At 42.4% G+C, this 21,337-nt stretch overlaps 1 protein-coding gene across 14 annotated transcripts in view; it reads right to left on the bottom strand.

Moving 5' to 3' along the window:
* Positions 1-208: 208 nt before the first annotated feature.
* The window catches only part of CFAP97 (cilia and flagella associated protein 97), a 31,968-nt gene continuing 10,839 nt past the window's right edge, over positions 209-21,337 (bottom strand). For 6 of the 14 annotated variants that reach the window (XM_085860160.1, XM_085860162.1, XM_085860163.1 and 3 more), the window contains 4 exons: positions 8,097-8,322; positions 2,479-2,733; positions 1,004-1,115; positions 209-797 (listed from right to left, as the gene is read on the bottom strand). In XM_085860160.1, coding sequence (XP_085716286.1) covers positions 679-797; positions 1,004-1,115; positions 2,479-2,733; positions 8,097-8,288 — 678 coding nt within the window. In that variant the 5' untranslated portion in view covers positions 8,289-8,322 and the 3' untranslated portion in view covers positions 209-678. Of the gene's footprint in view, positions 798-1,003; positions 1,116-2,478; positions 2,734-3,606; positions 3,722-6,208; positions 7,214-8,096; positions 8,323-8,511; positions 20,046-21,337 lie in introns of those variants that run through there. The other 8 variants (XM_085860167.1, XM_085860166.1, XM_085860169.1 and 5 more) reach the window with 5 other exon arrangements.

Consider the following 21,337-nt stretch of genomic DNA (forward strand, 5'->3'; position numbering starts at 1 on the left):
ACGCCCAAAATCAATAGGGTTCTTCCTTTTCAGGTGGTACATGTGTGATCCAAACTTCAAATCAATATGGCAAACAGTTTGAGTTATCGCACTCACAGCTATAAATGTTGACACCCAGCCAGCCGGACGGACGGACGGACGACCCGGGTGACAACAATATCCCCCTTTCGCCACGCGGCAGGGGATAAAAACTGACAAAACAAAAAAGTAACGATAGCCTTATATTTATTAACATTTTAAACAAAATTACATGTAAAACAACTCAAAATGATAACATAAAGTTTTAAAAGCAGGTTTCCTAACAGTGGAAAGGTGAATTGTGAGGAGAGGCATAGACTTGTGAGTTGTACGCTTTGAAAAACAACTGAGAGTTGATATATTTTCAGCTGACTCCACAGGATGTTCTGCTATTTGTTTCCACACAAAAACACCACAATAAAAGGTTTAAATTCCCATGTGTTTAGGGATGGATACTAACCATTCTGGCAGGCCGATTTCTCCTAGTAAGTTCATCACCAGCTGTCAGCATCCCTGGAGCTGGCAGGTTTGGCCCTGTGTGCTTTTTGTGGAATGGAAGCACCAAGGAAGGATAAAGAGCCAATTTCACCAAACATACATCTTGTAGGAGGTTGGAGACGAAACAATAACCGTTTACACTCGGTGGTGAAAGCAAGACAGTCACCAGCGAGTTTCCCATGGGGGTCGCGAGTCGAGGTTCCTGCAAGTTTGATGGGTTTGCTGGTGACGAATGGTCTTTCTCCATCCCACGTTGCTACACACCTGATGCTGAGTCTTTCCTGATTAACATAACAGAAACAACATATGAAGCAGAAGAAAAGAGAAGTGAAAAGGTGCGAAGAAATGATGAAAATGATGGTGGTAAGTATAGTAGAAATGAAGATAGGAACAACAGGTTAACAAATGAGGAAACTGAACACGTTCAATCCATACAGTTTAACAGAATCGATGTGTTAACATCAAAAATGACACATGTGGGGCTTACGTTGATCAAAATCGAGTGCGAGTTTACCATTCAGCCGTGTATAGTCTTCCAGGTGCTTCTTGCGTTGTACGCAAGGTGTGGCCTTGACAGCCTCCAGCCTGCGAAGTAAAGCCTGATAGGATGATCAAAGGGGAGGAAGGATGCAGAAGAAAAACATTTTCTCCCGTTTACATTGTTTGTGTTTTTTTTCTTTTCCTAATCATGACATCGTTTGTCTGTGGCATGGATGCATCTTGTTCAAGGTTAAACTGTGTAAAAGCTAAATTAAGTCCAACTGTCACAACTCTGTGTTTGTTAGTACTGCATTCACTCAATTCCCAACTGTACATAATCACATGATGCTCTAACCACAGGTTTAAATCCCATATACCATGTTGATACGTTTAATGACTCCTGATGTAGTACATCTGTCCAAAAACATTAGTAAGAGACATGCACCATATGTACAAGATCTACAATGAGCCTTTCCATTGTTAGTTCAAAGTTTGGGTGGTTGAAGGGACATATATGGGAGTAGGAAGTTAATAAGATAAAAGAGTAGGAAGATAGATAGATACATAGATAAGGAAGTAGGTAGAGAAAGAAAGTTGCAAGTACATTGATAGACTTGTGACTCGGTGGAGAGACTTGTGAGTCAGTGCATAGACTTGTGAGGAGGTGGAGAGGCTTGTGAGGAGGGGGTAGGCTTGTGAGGAGAGGCATAGACTTGTGAGTTGTACGCTTTGAAAAACAACTGAGAGTTGATATATTTTCAGCTGACTCCACAGGATGTTCTGCTATTTGTTTCCACACAAAAACACCACAATAAAAGGTTTAAATTCCCATGTGTTTAGGGGATGGATACTAACCATTCTTAACTCTTTCCACAAAGGGTTCGTTTCATTTTTTTTGTCTGATAACGATCAAATACTGTTGCTTCAGAAAGTTATAATGATTTTTGTCTTCATTTTATTACAATTGCTTGAAAAAACAAAAACAAAAAAAAAAAAAAACAACCTTGGTTTGGGTTGGGTAAAGATCTTGTTTTCTTTATGAACAACTAATTATTTATTACATGGGGGATAGACAAACTAAAATAGTCATGAAAATTTTTTTAGCATGGTTTTCTCCAGTGATTATGGTCAATGGGCATTGAGAGTGCAGGCTGTGTACGTTTTGCCAATTTTTAAGATTCAGGTCGCACCCTGCCATCGTGCAGGACCAGCCCGCCATTACTGGACCATGCGGAGCTTATAAAAATTACGAATTTTGACAACGTGCTGCAGGTTAACAACACATTAAATCTTTGTTTTCTTATTCTCTCACAGCTCGTCTAAAAACAGGCAGTTTCTTCACTTACTGTACTCTCATGTTAAAATTGGAACAAACAAAACCGCAATCCAAATCCATGCCATTGCAGATGGAGGAAATTTGTGCTTTTGTCATAACATATGGTAGGAAATAAGTTCCACACACCTTCCTCTGCATAACCTTACCAGGTTTTCCTGGTCAATGCGTTGTTGCTCACGCTGTCGGTTCAGCATGCTGCTCGCCATATGGCCATTCAACGTCACTCCAGTTTTGGGCCGCTTAACAGTCCAACCTGCTTGACCTACTCGGAGCTTTGGATTTCTAGCTGATGCAAAGGCACGTGACCGCTGCTCCACAGCATTCACAAATTGATCTTGTTCTACCTGCTCCATGTGCTCTTCAATTTCAACATCACTGGTCACTTGGTCACTGAGAGACCACTGCAAAATGAAAAAGCCATATTTATAAGCAGAAAAAATGAAGGCTAATAAGCATCTGCATACCGTCATTAGCCATGACCGAAGCAAGAAATGAAAGCAAATCGTTTTGAAAATTTGTGAATCACCATTTCATGTAATAATTGTCCCGATGCAGTAAATAGGCATTGGGAGTACATTATGTGTCCTTTGATGAAACAATTGCAATGCATTTTCGTACATGAGTCCTCTGTGGCTATTCGTAAGGTTCTATACAAAGCACTAACGCATTGTTGAAGAAAAATTATTGATAATCAATCGTCAAATCATCGCTGCCACGTTGTGACTTTTTTTTTTGAACATACCAACATGCACATTAAGGTACGGACGTAAATATAAACAAGCCAACGCTCGTTCACCAACACCTCCTCTCAAATTCAGACTTTATTCCACTTGTAGACGCTCCTCACTATCTTAACCACATTGTCCGTCCTGGCAGTTTCAAATTATCAGGACCTCCTCACTTTAAAAGAGAATCAACTCGATTCATGTGGGACTGGCAAAATAACATGTGGATAACGATGTTGGAATAGATGATTCACTTGAGACATCAATTGCAATTTCCCATGCGAAATAATCCGAATGGTTCTCGTGGAATGGTGCAAAGAATTGTTTTCATTGGCTTTTGAAATTCCTTCTGACGAGCATCACTCCGCATGTGGTACAATGCACAAGAGTGTGGTGCGACGTGGTTGCAGTACAGCATGACATACATAGCATCAAATACCTTATATAAAGCATATCATATACAAATATCAAGGCATATACATATACATATACATACATACATGTATACATATACATATTGTTGTGGATCCAGGGTGGTGGGATTCTCACCCGGTCCTAGGCGCCACCCTCACCACCACCGTCTCTGGGGTTTATAACGCCGGCTGGCTCAGCACAGGCCAAGGGTCACGCGCCTTCAATCGCGATACCAACGTAATCCTTGTACCTTGCCAGTTGGGGAAATAGAACCCCTGGTTACAGACTGGTTTTGTCAGATGCCGAGCGTTTTCTGCCAGTCTGTAACCATTTTTTGGTGTTTTATGCCTATCAAACGGATCGTTCCTCGACGCGACACAAATTAATCCATAGCAGCAACTTCATACGAATTAACCAGATTTATTGGGGAACATCGGGGATCACAACACAAGCAAAATTCAAGACAATGGTTTTATTAACAATCCTCAACCTGTTCTTAAAGCCGCTGTCATACCTTGACGTTTTAGCCAGCGTATGCCGACGTATGAAAAATTTGACGAATACGCTGGCACACGTCGAATACGTTATGGGTAAGTTTTGTATAGATTAAGAGCATGCTGAAGCACGCTGGCATACGTCGTAGTACGCTGAGCTCATCGCCAAATTTTGTCGACATATGCCAGCGTATGACTCGCACGTTCCGCATACGCTGGCCATAAGTTGTAGGCACGTTATGCGATAGTTGACACACGTTACTTGTAAGTTACTCATAAGTCGAAATACGTCGAGGTAATGTCTAGCATACCCGAAACTTATTTCTAACCTATGAGTAACGTGCTTTGAACCTATGTGTAACGTATCTCCAATGCTTATTGAAGTATGTAGACGTATTTGACGTCTTCCGGACGACCACAGAACTTAATGAACGTGTTTCTAACTTACAGCTACCATATAATGGCGTATTGGCAGCGTTTAGGGGAATTGGTATATAAAAAATATTCTTGTTACTTTGCAATACGTTTTTTATTGACTGTACATTATATTATTATACCTTTTTCAAAGTGTATGAATAAACATATATATTTATATGGACCCAAAGGGAGTCAGTGATTCTCATTCATATATATATATATATATATATATATATATATATATATATATATATATATATATATATATATATATATATATATATATATATATATATATATCTTCTTCTTCTTCTTTCAGCTGCTCCCGTTAGGGGTCGCCACAGCGGATCATCCGTATGATCCGCATAGTGATTTGGCACATGTTTTACGCCGGATGCCCTTCCTGACGCAACCCTGGTCACCTCTTACGACACAGGGATATGGTACACCTATTTTAACCGGGGTATACACCGGCCCAGTACACTGGTACTCATTTCGCCGACCTCGGAAGGATGACAGGCTGAGTCAACCCCCTGGTGTATTAATTCAGTGGCCCAACGGGGCTTGAACTCAGGACCTCTTGGATCCCAAGCCGCTGCCCTAACGACTGCGCCAACACCAGGTATGTATATATATGTATGTATATATATATATGTATATATATATATATATATATGTATATATATATATATATATATATATATATATATATGTATATATATATATATATATATATATATATATATATATATATATATATATATATATATATATATATATATATATATATATATATATATATATATATATATATATATATATATATATGTATATATATATATATATATATATATATATATATATGTATATATATATATGTATATATATATATATATATATATATATATCCTGGTGTTGGCGCAGTGGTTAGGACAGCGGCTTGGGATCCAAAAGGTCCTGAGTTCAAGCCCCGTTGGACCACTGAATTAATACACCAGGGGGTTTACTCAGCCTGCCATCCTTCCGAGGTCGGCGAAATGAGTACCAGTGTACTGGGCCGGTGTATACCCCGGTTAAAATAGGTGTACCATATCCCTGTGTCGTAAGAGGTGACCAGGGTTGCGTCAGGAAGGGCATCCGGCGTAAAACATGTGCCAAATCACTATGCGGATCATATGGATGATCCGCTGTGGCGACCCCTAACGGGAGCAGCCGAAAGAAGAAGATATATATATATATATTTAAACAGCAGTTTTGTTTTTATTTATGATCAAAGGTAATGACTACACTTATAACGTAAAGATAAACACAAAATATTATTAACCTGTTCGCTGCCAAGGGAAGTAACTAATGTCTTGAGTCAAGACACTTCGATGTCTAGTGCGGTTATGATTTGAATCGTCGAGCGGCAGCCTTTTAATAGGCTACGCCACGTGATCGTCGGCGATACTCAGCCGCGCTTTGCATAAGTTAGACTATCGTTGGGCATAAGTTGTGAACGCCGACAACACGCTAAGCATTCGTTGGTACAAGCTATCTATAAGTTTTCGAAACGTTCTGTGTACGTTACTAATATGTTATGCATACGTCCAACTCGTTAATATACACCCAAAACAGAAAAAAAGAAAATCAATAGTTCAGCGTACGCCAGGGTTTTAGATAAATTTTTATACGCTGCCATACGCTGGCTAAATCGTCAAGGTGTGACAGGGGCTTAACTAAGGAACCACGGTCTACAGGTTTCGAGGGGGTCGCTACCGAAATATGCCTTGTAAAACACGTGCAGACAAAGACAAACAGCATGCATGCAAGACAAGACAGAGTACTTGGTGATCTCATGGACGAGAGGAAAGTGTCAAAAGCACGAATGTCGCTCGTAACAAGCGGATGTCCACGGATTCGAACTCCCAGCTCGAACCACGCCGAATGGCAAAATGGCGCTTGTCCTTTTGTCGCAGACCTCACGCACGCGATCTCCGCGCGCTCTGGCCCCGCGCAATCTCGACGGCACAAGACCACCAGATCAACGATGGGCCTCATATCAGCCGATCTCTCTAAAGGGTTCAGCATTAAAATCCAGGCTTGGCCCGTTCACCAGACAAGGCCCAAATCGAGGTTCTGAGCTACGCAGGCGGATCGACAAAAGTGTCACGCCGTTGGTGTGAGCAGGGACCGTCAGAAGCTCCGGCGTCTCCTCTCCTGCCTTCCCGCCTCGAAGCCCGACTTCCGCTTCGTCTTCTCAGTTCCTCTCTCTGTCGAATCACCTTTTCTTTCCTTTGAGTCGATCGCCGATTCGACGTGCAGGCCGCCTCTCAAAGCCGGCTGCCGTTCCTCTCAAGGCAGAATCCTCGACGTGCAGGTCGGTTCAGCGTCTCTCCCGGCAGATCCAACACTGTGCTTCCTTCGTTCGCTCGCTTCGAAGCGACTCCGAGCACGCCTCAAGAACCCGACTGTTCTTCACACACAATACTCTTTTACAAAGCCTTCGTTTCTCTCGCTTCGAAGCCACTCCGAGCACGCCTCGAAAACCCGACTGTTTTCCATACACAATCCTCTTTCTTCCCTTCGTTTCTCTCGTTTTTGCTCGCTTTGACACACGAGGACGCCTTCTCTCGGCGACGATTTCCACACACTCTACCCTTTTCTCTCTTTACAGTTTTCTTTTCGTTCCACGAGCACACCTCTCTCGGCGGAGTCGACCAAAGCCCTCCCCTTCGAGTCACTTCCTCCCTCTCGCCACACCCTCTCCAGGCCACACCCCCTCAGCTGACTGGGCGGGGCCTATCATTCGTAGAGCGAAGGAAGAAGAAGGAGCCATTGTTTCACCACCACTGTATGAACATAAAAACAGTCTCTTACACCTCCCGACACACATATAACATCCTTTTTACCAAACAACCTATCTATACATGCATTTAATGGGGGATCTGATCTAATCCTATATTTAGTAGTCCAATAAGGGCCATTTCCATAACAACACACACACACACACACACACACACACACACACACACACACACACACACACACACACACACACACACACACACACACACACAACATCAGTGTGTGGGTGTTCCTTTTGCATGGCCACATCTTTAAAGCTACAAACTTCATATTCGGGGTACAGATATAACTTTGTTCGGGAGGTAGCATGGCCTACGTGCTCGCACCCTTAGATGCTGTTTTGAGGCTGCAAATTGAGGCCAAAGTGACCAATATAGCATTTTTTGGCAAAGAGGATGAGCAATTGCTCTCAAATTGAATAGATTTTTTGGAATGCAACACAATTAACTTTTTTAAAGTACATGAAATAATTTAAATCGATAGATGAACTTTTGCTTTCTTTTCCCATTAATGGGGATGGGTACTTTTGCTAGTCATTTATAAGCAGTGTGTTTCAGCCATAAGCACATGTTCTCAATGAGATGACAAGGCTGTTTGAGTACAACCTACTGAGCACACGATTTGTGCCAATGTGATATTCTCATTTTGTTTGTACAATGGCATTCTAAAACCAATTTTGAATAGCACTGTTGCAATTGCTCGATCGAATGGTCGTGCAAATCCCTGTTGGCATTACAATACGGAGCATGGCAATGTTAGAATGTAAGAAATCATCCCATAAATAATTTGTCGGTTGAGGTTGAATCTCCAACAAAAGTTTCGGTAATTCTTGTTCAACAGTGGGTGTTTTAGTTACAACCATTGAACCTTTTCAATTTCTGTGACATTAGTCGAGAAATCAATGACCTCGTTCATGGTAAGATGCGAGCATCGTGGCGTTCGTTCCTTTTTCGAGTTTGGAGTTTCGGATTGCTTGCTCGATATATCAGATGGTGTTGACCTGTTGGAAAGTAGAAGAGATGCACTTTTGTCGTGTCCATTGCTACTTTTCAGTGCCATGTCCTTGTTGGTTGAGGAACTTCAATCAAAGAAACTGAAAGAAAAGATGAAAATTGCAGGAAAAGGTGTCACTCAATGGAATTATGAAATGCTCAGTACTTACATTTTTTTTCTACTTTACAATACAGACAGGAATGAATAAAAATAACCTAAAGCTTTGTTGTCATGTACACCAACTGAGAGATTTGGAATTATCAATCAAATGGTCTTTGTGTTGATGAACCTGGTATTGGCCGAGCGGTTAGGGTGGTGGCTTAGGATCCTAGGGTCCTGAGTTCAAGCCCCGTTGGCTGCTGAATTAACACCAGGGGGTTGAATCAGCCTGTCATCCTTCTGAGGTCGGTGAAATGAGGACCAGTGTTGCAGCCAAAAGGCTGCACACGAAGGGAAGGGGTATCGATGGATTTATTAAAATCTGGTATTGGTGTGGCGCAGGCATAATAGGTCGAATGGCCTCCTCCTATGCATAATTTCCTTGTAAATCATCATATTTCAGAGTCCGAAACATTATATTTCAACCGATAATTTGAATAAATTTCAAATTTTCTCTTGCAAGGGCAAAGGAGGTGATCAAATAATATTCTTCACTTGCTCTTTCATTACCCCCCTTCATTTCCCCTCTTTAGCCGACCAAATGCCATTTTCAACCTGATACCGGTGACTGTGATTGTACATCATATAATTAACATGACATGTCTCGCAGAGTTTGAATGTCAACATATAAAAAAAGGAAAGCAGGTACAGTATCATGTATAGCGTCAATTGGCAATTCAGCGAGACATCTATGACTCCCCCAACCCCTAATTAACTCAATCTCCATTTATTTCAATATGGATGACAAAAAGGAATGGGATAATGGACCAATTGTCAGAAGTCTGGCACATCTGCATTTGAGTTTGTTCCTAACAATGATAATTTATTGAACAGCAATGACTATTATGAAAGTACGGGTATTCTCCTATTTACACTTGGATGCGTTTCTACAAACCCTTGTGTTATTCGAAAAAGTGTTATTTCCCACATGAAAAAGCATGCAACGAAGGTTAAGCAAAACCACTTGATACCACAGACGATGTGCAAGTGAGGCCAATTGGAGCTTCCCTGATCCGACGCTGCCCTAGGCATGCGGAACACATGTGTGGTGCAGTGTGCAGTGTGGGAGAGCAGCATAGATGTTGTGGAGCAGCTTGGTGAAATTGCACCATGTCAAAAAATGAAAACACGAAAATTACAATGTGTGTTTAGTACTTTGTCAATGGTGTTAAGTTGAAAAAACATTCATAGAATGAGTGTAAATAGAGGAATAGTGGGTGGGAAGGGTGGGGAAGAGGACAAGAAGGGAACAAAAGATGGGGGTTAGGCAATAGAAGTCAAGAGAGGGAAAGAACATTTGAAATTAATCTTGGTCATCAGCACGGAAGGAAGGTGTCAGGGAAAGACAACAAGAGAGATAGAGAGATAACGGTTGATGCCTGCAAACACGTGGTTACACAGTCGAGCCGACAAGCAAGGGCCGTAAAAGAGGATGTCACAAAACAACAAAAGCACATTGTAAGAATTGTAGGTAATGAAAGGTACAAAGCAGTTTGTAACTGAATAACCATTTAAGACGTACACTTGGGCATCAGGCATTATTAATTATGAGTGTAAGGTTGACAAAGGGAATAATATTGTTTTACCATGTACAAATACTGAAATTCAACGCTGTTTCTAATCACACACCAAAGAGGTGGAGTGGATGAGGATGGAGAAAGTATAGTTGAGAAAGGTGTGGATGGGAGGATGTGGATGCATCATTCTTAGCCACTTAAATTAAAGCCTCACCATCAACTGAGTGGGCAGCGCACATGGCACTACTGTTTGATAAAAGTGTGATGAAAGTATGCTTTCACTTCCAGGTTATGAACACAAGCTCCACAATAAATGAGTTCGACAGATCAACAAGAGGAATCTGTGTTGCGTGTACTCATAAAAAGGGCATAACAACAGAAGGCTCTTCCAACCAATTAATGAAGAGAGTCTCGTACACAAGCCGAGTCACTCACATTCCTCGCAACTGTTGTGGAACTGTTGTCAATGATGGCATGGAGTGTAAGGTAGTACCGGCTTGTTTTTCCATGGTAGTCTGCATTTCCTGGTATAATCACTCGTTTCCTGTCTGCAAACTTGAGCTTCAAATGTTATCATGATGTTGCTTCGCAAAACTGAACTTGGGACTTGTGTCAAAATCTGACCAGACACATTTTTATTTCTTGAACCTGTCACCAGTTCAGTGAGTGTTTTTTTCCTGCCCAAAGCACCAGAAACTGAAATCTCAGAAGAGTGCCAGGAAGACGCCTTCTCTGCATCCACCGATTTATCGGGGTTAACAGAGGGCTGGAAATATATGACATCACTGTCCAAATGCCTTGCCACTCAATGGGATGAAATGGGAAAGCATCCTGTCAGAGACACTTTGAGGGCCTGGTTGAAGGCAGAGGTCCCTCACAGCAGATCAAGTTTAGGTAGAAAAGGTGCTCATTCAAGCAGTTGGTGAACGGGAACAGTTTGTGTGCAAATGGGGCAGTTCTTTGACGCTGGCAAATAATTGAATGGCCACTGCTCGACACCGCAGAACACCACAGGCCCAGCGCAGGAAAGTGGCCCCTGAACTTTGTTCAAGTCGATCAATATGCAGTATTCAGTGGCAGTGCGGATATTGTGGAGTGCTCACCAAGTGGCTTAAACACTCAAGGAAACACTCCAACAAAATGGATGATAAGGAACGGCTGGCTTACCAAGCAATTAGTGATCGCCGATCGGTTATATCAACAACATGCAACCGTTGACGCCCGGAATGTGAAGCGATGTCCGAATTGGACATGTGAACACTTTTTTTTCCAGCAATCGGAATGACTGCTGAAGTCAATAAACAAGTTAAGATTTTGAAATTTTGAGATTATGAGATTGTCGAGATTATGTAATGTGTGGAAATTAAATAAATCCATGAACGCTGGCGTCTCCAGGCGTTTAAAAGCACTGCAATGTCTTCAGCGATTCGCAGGTATGATGATCTGACTGGACATGTGAGGAAAGTGAAATCGATGATATGCGAGGAAAGTGAAAAAAAAAAAAACCGATCATTAAGAAACCGTTGTAGCCTGTTCCAAGTCAAGAAATTGTTGAGCAGGCCAAAACAATGGTGGCTTCAGACTCCAGCAAGCTGACAGAGGGCTGACCAAGATGGTGCAATGCCATCTTGGTTAGGCTTATTTTGCTTTTTCGTGATGAGCACACTCTAAATTATATTTAGAAGGGGTGCTGAAATTAACCAAAACACCGAGTTTTCTTAAAATTAACTAAATCAATCCAAACACCGATTAATGCATCACCTTGGATGGTATGCATGCAAAGTTTGGGTCTGATAGGTTTCATGGTTTTGGGGTTATGGAGGAGACGGACGGACAGACAGACACACACAGACATTTAGTTTTATAGATGAATTGGGTGTGCTTTAGATAGCCTGTGCTGATTACTGACACGGCGATTTGCGATATTCATACTAGTATGAGAGCGACACCGATATGAAGCGATGCCGGTACGGCAATCCGCGACAGTCATACTGACATGGCGATCCGTGATAGCGATGGATCCAGCCTGTGCCGATTACAAATACTGATCTCGCTTAAAAACAAAATCATTTTTAATACAACTTGAAGTTGGAAGAAAAATAACAGTTCTCATCTTGGGGGGGAAAAAAAAACGCCCCATGTGGTAATCCTTTGAAAAATTACCGTGCGTCACTGATGTGTACATCATATATGAATACATAATGGACGATTGTATATTTTTGGAACCTGCATTGGAAAAAAATTAATAGTTTATTAATTTGATATACTTTCTTTTTTTAATACTGATATACCGCTATATACCAGTATATCGATATCGGAAAAATAAACACATAAATAAATAAAATCAATCAATACCGACATAACTTGCAATGCAGTATTTATATTAAACCATTCTCCAACCCAATAATCACAGCAGTCAGCCTTGAGGAGTTAGAATTTCAGATTAAACTTTTAAAGTTTCTACAGGTTTAACATTACACTGCTCGCCGGGCCGCAAATTAAACTGGTGCCACGCTGATAGACGCCCGTGCCTCATCAATTCGGATGAGCAAACCGTGATGTCACATGATGCGAAAGTGGTTTGAACCGCACCCCAACTACTTTGCAACCAGCCAAAATCACCAAAGCAGCCAGGACAAACAGAATTCACCCAGAGATGAGGTATATTTACCTTCGCATTCTGCGAAAGGTTATGTTTTGGTCGCTGTGTATTTATTTATTTGTGAATATGTGTGTTTGTTTGTTATTCGCATAACTCAGAAAGTATTAAACCGAATTGCATGAAATTTGGTGGGATGATTCGTGAGTATCCAAGGACGATTTGATTAGATTTTGGGAGTGATCGGGTCAAAGGTCAAGGTCATGAAAACGTCAAAAACACTCTTTTGAGCATAACTTCCTTCATAATACAGCTATCGACATGCAACCACCGCCATATTGTTCCATGACGAGATACCTTTCGGATATGTAGTGTCAGATTTGACGTAACGTCATCGGAAGTGCGTCTAAATGACGTCACAAGATGACGTAAATTTTCAATTTTCAATCTCATCAGTTTTGATCATACCGTTTTGTAGGACTTACCTTAAGGACGTCACACACCAAATTTGACTTCGATCGGACTGACCGTTATGACGTCATTGACGTTTTTCAATTGTGGCTAAAATGTCCTGATATTTTACATTCAAATATCTATATAATTTATAAAGCAAAGTCTCCCAAATCCAGGCATTAGGATCAGTACCAAAATATCTGTTTATTGATGTACAGGTTTTTCCAATTAACTCTGTAGTCAAGGTCAAGGTCAAATATACTTGTAGGCATAGCTTCAGATCTAATAGAGCTATTGACATGAAACCAACGTTAAAACGTTCAGTGAACTACGAGCTTTCAGAATGGTAGTCCCCGATTGGACGTGACGTCCCCGGAAGTGCGTCAAAATGACGTCAAAAGATGACGTCATTTTTCAACTTTTTAATTTTTCAGTGTATCATTCCATTTTGTTGGACTGCCTTCAAGGAGGTTACACACCAAATTTGACGTCAAACGGAATGACGGTTGTGACGTCATGGACGTTTTAAAATGACGTTTTTCAAATGTGCCCAGAAAAAAGTTGCGGCGGCGAAGGTATGCGCTCTACCGAGTGCCCGTTCTAGTTATTAACAAGCAAATGGCATGGGGGAAGCAAACAAGAAGGAAAGCAAAGAACAAAAATAAATGATGCTGCTATAAATAAAATAACCCATTATCCCCTCCCAATACACACCAACAATGCCAACAAACAATCAGGAGATTCTTAACTATATATCTTAACGGCCTTTCAGACACAACACAGGAGATAGGAGATACAGTACAGTAGTACCTCTACTTACGAATTTAATTCGTTCTGGGAGTAGTTTCGTAACCTGAAACCTTCGTAAGTAGAGACGCCTTTTGAATGTAAATGCGCTAATCCGTTCCAAGCCTCGCAAAATTCGGACACTTTTTTAAAATAAATCATAAAAATGCATCAGAACATGAAACAAATACATGTTAAAATTAGATTACCGCACAATAAACATAAAACGAGAGGCACATAATGTAAAAAACAAAGAATAAAGGAAATAATAAAAATATTCATTTACCTTTTAACTGCTATTCTCGTTACTTTTTTGCCTCTTTGTTTACTGGTCCTTATCAGCAGTGGCTTTTGCCTCGCGTTTCGTGAAGAATTGATCCAATGACGTCTGCTTTTGCCGGCTTTTAACAATCCGTCGGAAATGCGCGAGGCAGACATCGTCATAGTGCGCGATAGCCCGACTTGTGAACACTTTTTCCGGGTGATTCTTTTCAACAAATTCCGAGACTTCATGGAATTTTCCTAAAATGTCTGATTTGGGCTGATGGAATAATGGCTGCCTCCTCCTCCTCCTCCTCCTCCTCGTCCTCTTTGAACTCCTCCTGCACCGCGGTGTGTTGCATCACCTCCAATTCCTGCAGCTCCTTCGTCGAAAGCACCTCGTTGTGCTCCTGAATCAGCTCGTTGATGTCCTTGTCATCCACCTCAAGACCCATGCCCTTTCCCAGCGAAATAATTTCGTCAACTTCACTCTCCACCTCGAACCCCTCAAAATCTCGTGGGGCAACAGCATCAGGCCACAGCTTTTTCCAAGCTGCATTAAGGCTACGTCTGGTCACCTCCTGCCAGGCCATGTCGATCATCTTGAGGCAAACAACAATATCGAAGTGCTCCTTCCAAAACTCACGAAGGGTAAGCTGGGTGTTTTCAGTGATGTCAAAACACCTCTTGAACAGGTGTTTTGTGTAGAGTTTTTTGAAGTTTGCAATGACTTGTTGGTCCATGGGCTGGAGGATAGAGGTGGTGTTAGGTGGGAGGTACAGCACCTTAATAAACGAGAACTCCTCTAGGATATCATCTTCGAGGCTGGGCGGGTGGGCAGGGGCATTATCGAGAATGAGGAGGCACTTGAAGGGGAGATTGTTCTCCTCTAGGTACCCCTTAACAGCAGGGCCAAAAACCAAATTGACCCACTCAACAAAAAATTGTCGGGTGACCCAGGCCTTGGCATTTGCCCTCCATAGCACCTTAAGTTTTTCTTTTAATATTTTGTGAGTCTTGAATGCTCTGGGATTTTCGGAGTGGTACACCAGCAGGGGCTTGATTTTGCAGTCCCGGCTGGCATTGGCGCAAAGGGCAAGCGTAAGGCGGTCCTTCATGGGCTTGTGGCCCGGCATTTTCTTCTCCTCTATTGTAATGAAGGTGCGGCGCGGCATCTTTTTCCAAAAAAGGCCCGTCTCGTCACAATTAAAAACTTGCTGTGCAACGTAGGCTTCATCGATAATCAATTGTTTGAATTTTTGCACAAATTCGCCGGCCGCTTCGTGGTCGGCGCTACATGCCTCGCCATGGTGAAGAACAGAGTGAAGTCCAGTCCTCCTTTTAAACTTCTCGAACCACCCACGCGATGCCTTAAACTCCTGGTGTAGTCCTTGCGCCGAATTTCCCTCGCCTGTATCCTCCTTCACGAGGTCAGTGAAGATGGCGGTTGCCTTTGCGCAAATTATGGCCTCTGTCACTGTCACCAGCGTTCTCTTTCTCCTTTATCCACACGAGTAACAACCTCTCCATCTCATCGTTCACTGCCGACCTCCTCTTGGAAATGACAGAGAGGCCTTTGGAAGGAGCCGTAGCTTTTAGGGCTTCCTTTTGTTTTATTATCGTGCCGATCGTAGATATATTACGGCCATATTCTTTTGCGAGATCAATCTAACGCATCCCCTTTTCATACCTTTCTATTATCTCTTGCTTTGTTTGTATGGCCAGAAAAACTCTCTTCTTCTTCTTCTTTTCTCCTTGCCCACTTTTCTTCATTGCTTTCTTGGGGTCCATTGTGAATAAAAGTTACTGTAATCCACACGCGTACTGTACTGTAACACTGTCCGAGCACTTCGTAGTGGGACCATAGACTGTATACAGTATAACTATATTTACAGAGCGGGACGGGGACACGAAGAGCATGCTGGGATACACGCATACGCAAAGGGTTGCCAGGCAGATCTTAGGCGATAGCCAATGGCAGAGCAGCGACAAGTTTGTTTACGTTCGGGAAACTCTGGGAGCAGCGAAAAGCAGCGCGTACTGTACTGTATTTTTGACTTCGTATCCTGAAACGCCTTCGTAACTAGAGGCAATATTTTCCCGTTCAGGCGCTTCGTAACCTGAAACATTCGTATGTAGAGACATTCGTAAGTAGAGGTACCACTGTATAAGGAAATTCACAAGACAACGAAGAATGTTGTGGAACCAGAGGCAGAGTTTGGTAAGACGTCTCATTCCCGGCGGGAGGCTCGACAATCGTTCTGTACCACTGTCAGAGGGGAGTGAAACAGACGTGGCTCGTTCAGCATGGTGTGACCCATCCATTTTCTCCCACAGGCATTGACGCAACGAGCTGTACCAGAGACAAGGAAAACTCTTCCTCTTTCTACCAGCGTGCCTGCCTTTTTCTCACTTCAGGCATGTGCATCTTCAATCAGGCGCTTTACCCTCTCCTCACCTTGCCATTGGTCATTGTTCGGCCAGGTGGGCAGAGCAACAAAAGTACCCCAAGCCGTAACGGCAGCACTACGAGCTTTCTGAGGTGAATCAGCCTCCATTTGATAGCACTTGTTGATTTTCCCACCAGATTCATGCTGCAAGGCCTAGCGAGTGCTTTAAAAGAACATTTAACCAGATAACAAAGTAAATGATATATAAAACATATGCTTGGAGGAATGAGGAGTCTTACATATAGACATTATGGAAGGTTCACAGTGCCATTCTAAACGTAATGGCAAAGCATATCTGATATTCCATTAATTACTTTCTGCTTATCTAAAACATGTACTAAGAAATAAGTCCAGTTATATGAACAATCTATTAACCCCAAGGAGTCATTCCACAACAATATTACACAGCCACCATGAGGTCTTACAAATAACAAAACGTTTTCATCCTTTGTGTGGACCCCATATTTACCTACTCCATTCTCTCATTCATCAAACAATCTATACTCTGACTTGTAAAAGAAAAAAAAAAAATCACACGTTTTAAAAAGCTCTCGAATAAAAGGTAATTTTACATCATCAACACACTAACGATAATTATATGAGAAGTGTGTCATTTCCAGCAGATTTCTCTCCTAATTTTTGAATCATGTATATACACAGAACCCCTGCAAGGCCACACATATATTAATTACTTTCTCGCTCTTTGTGATGGGTACAGTTAATCTACATCATTTGAAGACAGCCTCAGGGTTGGACACAGCATTAACTTTGCAAATCTCACACATTAATCTTTTTACATATTTGATTCATTTGGTCATCAGTTGTACTCTTCACCACTCTAGAGATTTAAAAAAAAAAAAACTTTTTGGCAACTATGAACAGCTTAAACATCGACTGCATCGTATTGTTACAGGCGAGGCACATGTGCCGGGCTCACGAGGTTTGTACTCGGACCCACCGCCACGATCGACCCTGAGGCCCCCCGAGGCCCCCACAGATAATTCCATGGCCTGGAGGATTGTCAACCAACCGCAGATGCCGGCAAAAGCTATTACACAGAGCAGCTTCCTCTTGTCCACAGCTACGTTACCTACTTGTTGGTGCAACTACCTGTTCATGCTTTCAGCATTTACCCATCTTCCAACCACTATGGCAGAGCGAACCGTGGAAGAAGAATGCTGGTGAAGCACTACCGAAGTGAGGTAGTGGGGCAAAAAAAAACTTCCTGTCTATCTATTATACATGTTATGCTGGATCAATGGAAGAAGACACGAGCAGGTTTGGAAATGTAACAACTATTTATTTACACAAGCAAGCAATGATCATTAAAGCATGTATTTACAAGGCAAAAGGAAATGGCAAAACAAAGGCACAAATAAAAGACTAACCCCTAATATGTACAGTGGGGAGAACAAGTATATGATACACTGCCGATTTTGCAGGTTTTCCCACTTACAAAGCACGTAGAGGTCTGTAATTTTTTTATCATAGGTACACTTCAACTGTGAAAGACGGAATCTAAAACAAAAATCCTGAAAATCACATTGTATGATTTTTAAATAATTAATTTGCATTTTATTGCATGAAATAAGTATTTGATCACCTACCAACCAGGAAGAATTCCGGCTCCCACAGACCTGTTAGTTTTGTCTTTAAGAAGCCCTCCCATTCTCCACTCATTACCTGTATTAACTGCACCTGCTTGAACTCGTTATCTGCATAAAAGACAGCTGTCCACACTCAATCAGACTCCAACCTCTCCACAATGGGCAAGACCAGAGAGCTGTCTAAGGACATCAGGGACAAAATTGGAGACTTGCACAAGGCTGGGATGAGCTGCAGGACAATAGGCAAGCAGCTTGGTGCGAAGGCAACAACTGTTGGCGCAATTATTAGAAAATGGAAGAAGTTCAAGATAACAGTCAATCTCCCTCGGTCTGGTGCTCCATGCAAGATCTCACCTCGTGGAGCCTCAATGATCATGAGAAAGGTGAGGGATCAGCCCAGAACTACACGGCAGGGCCTGGTCAATGACCTGAAGAGAGCTGGGACCACAGTATCAAAGAAAACCATAAGTAACACACTACGCCGTCATGGATTAAAATCCTGCAGCGCACGCAAGGTCCCTTTGCTCAAGCCAGCACATGTCCAGGCCCGTCTGAAGTTTGCCAATGACCATCTGGATGATCCAGAGGAGGAATGGGAGAAGGTCATGTGGTCTGATGAGACCAAAATAGAGCTTTTTGGTTTAAACTCCACTCGCCGTGTTTGGAGGAAGAAGAAGGATGAGTACAACCCCAAGAACACCATCCCAACCGTGAAGCATGGAGGTGGAAACATCATTCTTTGGGGATGCTTTTCTGCAAAGGGGACAGGACGACTGCACCGTATTGAGGATGGATGGGGCCATGTATCGCGAGATCTTGGCCAACAACCTCCTTCCCTCAACAAGAGCATTGAAGATGGGGCGTGGCTGGGTCTTCCAGCATGACAACGACCCGAAACACAGCCAGGGCAACTAAGGAGTGGCTCCGTAAGAAGCATCTCAAGGTCCTGGAGTGGCCTAGCCAGTCTCCAGACCTGAACCCAATAGAAAATCTTTGGAGGGAGCTGAAAGTCTGTGTTTCCCAGCGACAGCCCCGAAACCTGAAAGATCTGGAGAAGATCTGTATGGAGGAGTGGGCCAAAATCCCTGCTGCAGTCTGTGCAAACCTGGTTAAGAACTTCAGGAATTGTCTGATCTCTGTAATTGCAAACAAAGGTTTCTGTACCAAACATTAAGTTCTGTTTTTCTGATGTATCAAATACTTATTTCATGCAATAAAATGCAAATTAATTATTTAAAAATCATACAATGTGATTTTCAGGATTTTTGTTTTAGATTCCGTCTTTCACAGTTGAAGTGTACCTATGATAAAAATTACAGACCTCTACGTGCTTTGTAAGTGGGAAAACCTGCAAAATCGGCAGTGTATCAAATACTTGTTCTCCCCACTGTATTTCCCCTTATATGGACTTGCTTAAGCCTAAGTCACATTTGCTCTACGGCTAGGATATGGCGGCCGTACCCCCCCCCCCTGAATTGACAGAAACGTGCGGCAGCCACAGAGTTTCTGAGGTAGCCTCAGGGTGGCCCTATGCCGTATGGCTATCTTTTACAGGCTGTAGGGGTCGCCGTGGAATTATAGCGCGGAGTTGTAACTTTTTTCATTTCTACGTTGGCCAGAGCAATTCGACAAGCCAAGCTGTGACGTAGATGTGTTCCACGTCGACCGTACGTCGGGCGTACGGTGGGCTTGCATTATTCGTGCGGCTGCCGTAGGCTATCAATGAAAAATGAATTTTGCCAACCCCCAAAAAATTACGGCGGCTGCACTATTTCCACGGTCGCCGTAGGGTAGTCCGAAGGTGTCCCTGTGTTCAACGTAAGGTGGCCTTTCGGTCTGTGTGACTACCTGCGGGCAATGCAGGGTCGACGCACGGTTCCCCTAGGCCCGCCGTGTGTCCTACGTACGGCCTCCGTGGCAGTCTGCGTCGACCGTGCGTCCACCGTGCGCTACCGCTAGAGATCGGAGTATTGGTGTTTGCCAATACTCCGAACTGGTATATTCAGTTATATATATATATATATATATATATATATATATATATATATATATATATATATATATATATATATATATATATATAATACAGGCATGCGCCACTTAACGACAGGGGTACGTTCTGAGAAATGCGTCGTTAAGCGACGGCGTCGTTGTGTGAACATCATTTTTTTTTTTCATTTTCGAACATCGTACTTACACAAAACTACACACCTCGGCTATATGGTATAGCCTATTGCTCCTCGGATACAAACCTGTACAGCATGTTACTGTACTGAATACTGTCGGCAATTGTAACACGCATCCAAGAGAGACGGAAGACACGTTAGTTTTACCTTTGTGTTGTTCATGACGGCCATCGGTGTTGTTAGCAGCAGCTTACAATCTCCTCTCACATCGATAATAGAAAGATGAATAAATAGCATTTGGATTTTATAAATACGCAATCATTGCATCGATGTTATAATTTATAAATGAAGAAACGAGCTCCTGTCAATTGTGATATATATATATTTTCGGAACAGTGCGATTGTTTTAACAACATGAAAAGCTTCACCAAAAAAGATATTCGTGTTTCAATTTCGACCGTAACAACGATTTATTCGCGAAATTCTTCAATTCAAAGGTAAACGTGCAAACATTGGTTCAGTTTGAAAGCCGATTTCCTTGAATCCCGATTTAGCACGACCCTGCTTTTTTCGCGATGACATTTTATGGACCTCAACGATCGCATTATAACAGGGCCACACTGTCGTTTATTATCATTATGAAGTATTATGTACTGTACAGCGTACATAATTGTATGTGCTATTTTTATATGACTGGCAGCGCTACCTCAGCAACATCACTCGGCGATAGGAATTTTTCAGCTACATTTTTTTTTTTTCATTCAGAGCTGGCATATCCGTCGTATATGCGATCCGTCATTGCCCGGAACGTCGTTAAGCGGCACATGACTGTAGTTATAGTATATTCAGTTATATATACTGGTATATTCCGAACTGTTACATTTTTATTTCAGTAAAAAAAAGAACTGGTATATATACCCACTCGTTACCGTCCGTCTGGCCGCACGTTCGCCTTAGGGCCCCCTGCAGTCGCCTTGCGGGCACCTTGAGGCTACCTTGCGTCTGCCTCGAAAATTCTATGGCCGCCGCAGGGACGCCCTAAGGTCACCGTGTGACATCAAATCAAAGACCGTACGGCACCCCCACGTTTTCGGTCTCCACGATTTCTAAATATGCCGTGCGGCTCCCCGAAAAATAAAAACATATGTGACTGCTAC

This window comes from Eptatretus burgeri, chromosome 16 (genome assembly GCF_056783735.1).
Source record: "Eptatretus burgeri isolate ZD-2024b chromosome 16, Ebu_testis_v1, whole genome shotgun sequence".
Lineage (NCBI taxonomy): Eukaryota > Metazoa > Chordata > Myxini > Myxiniformes > Myxinidae > Eptatretus > Eptatretus burgeri.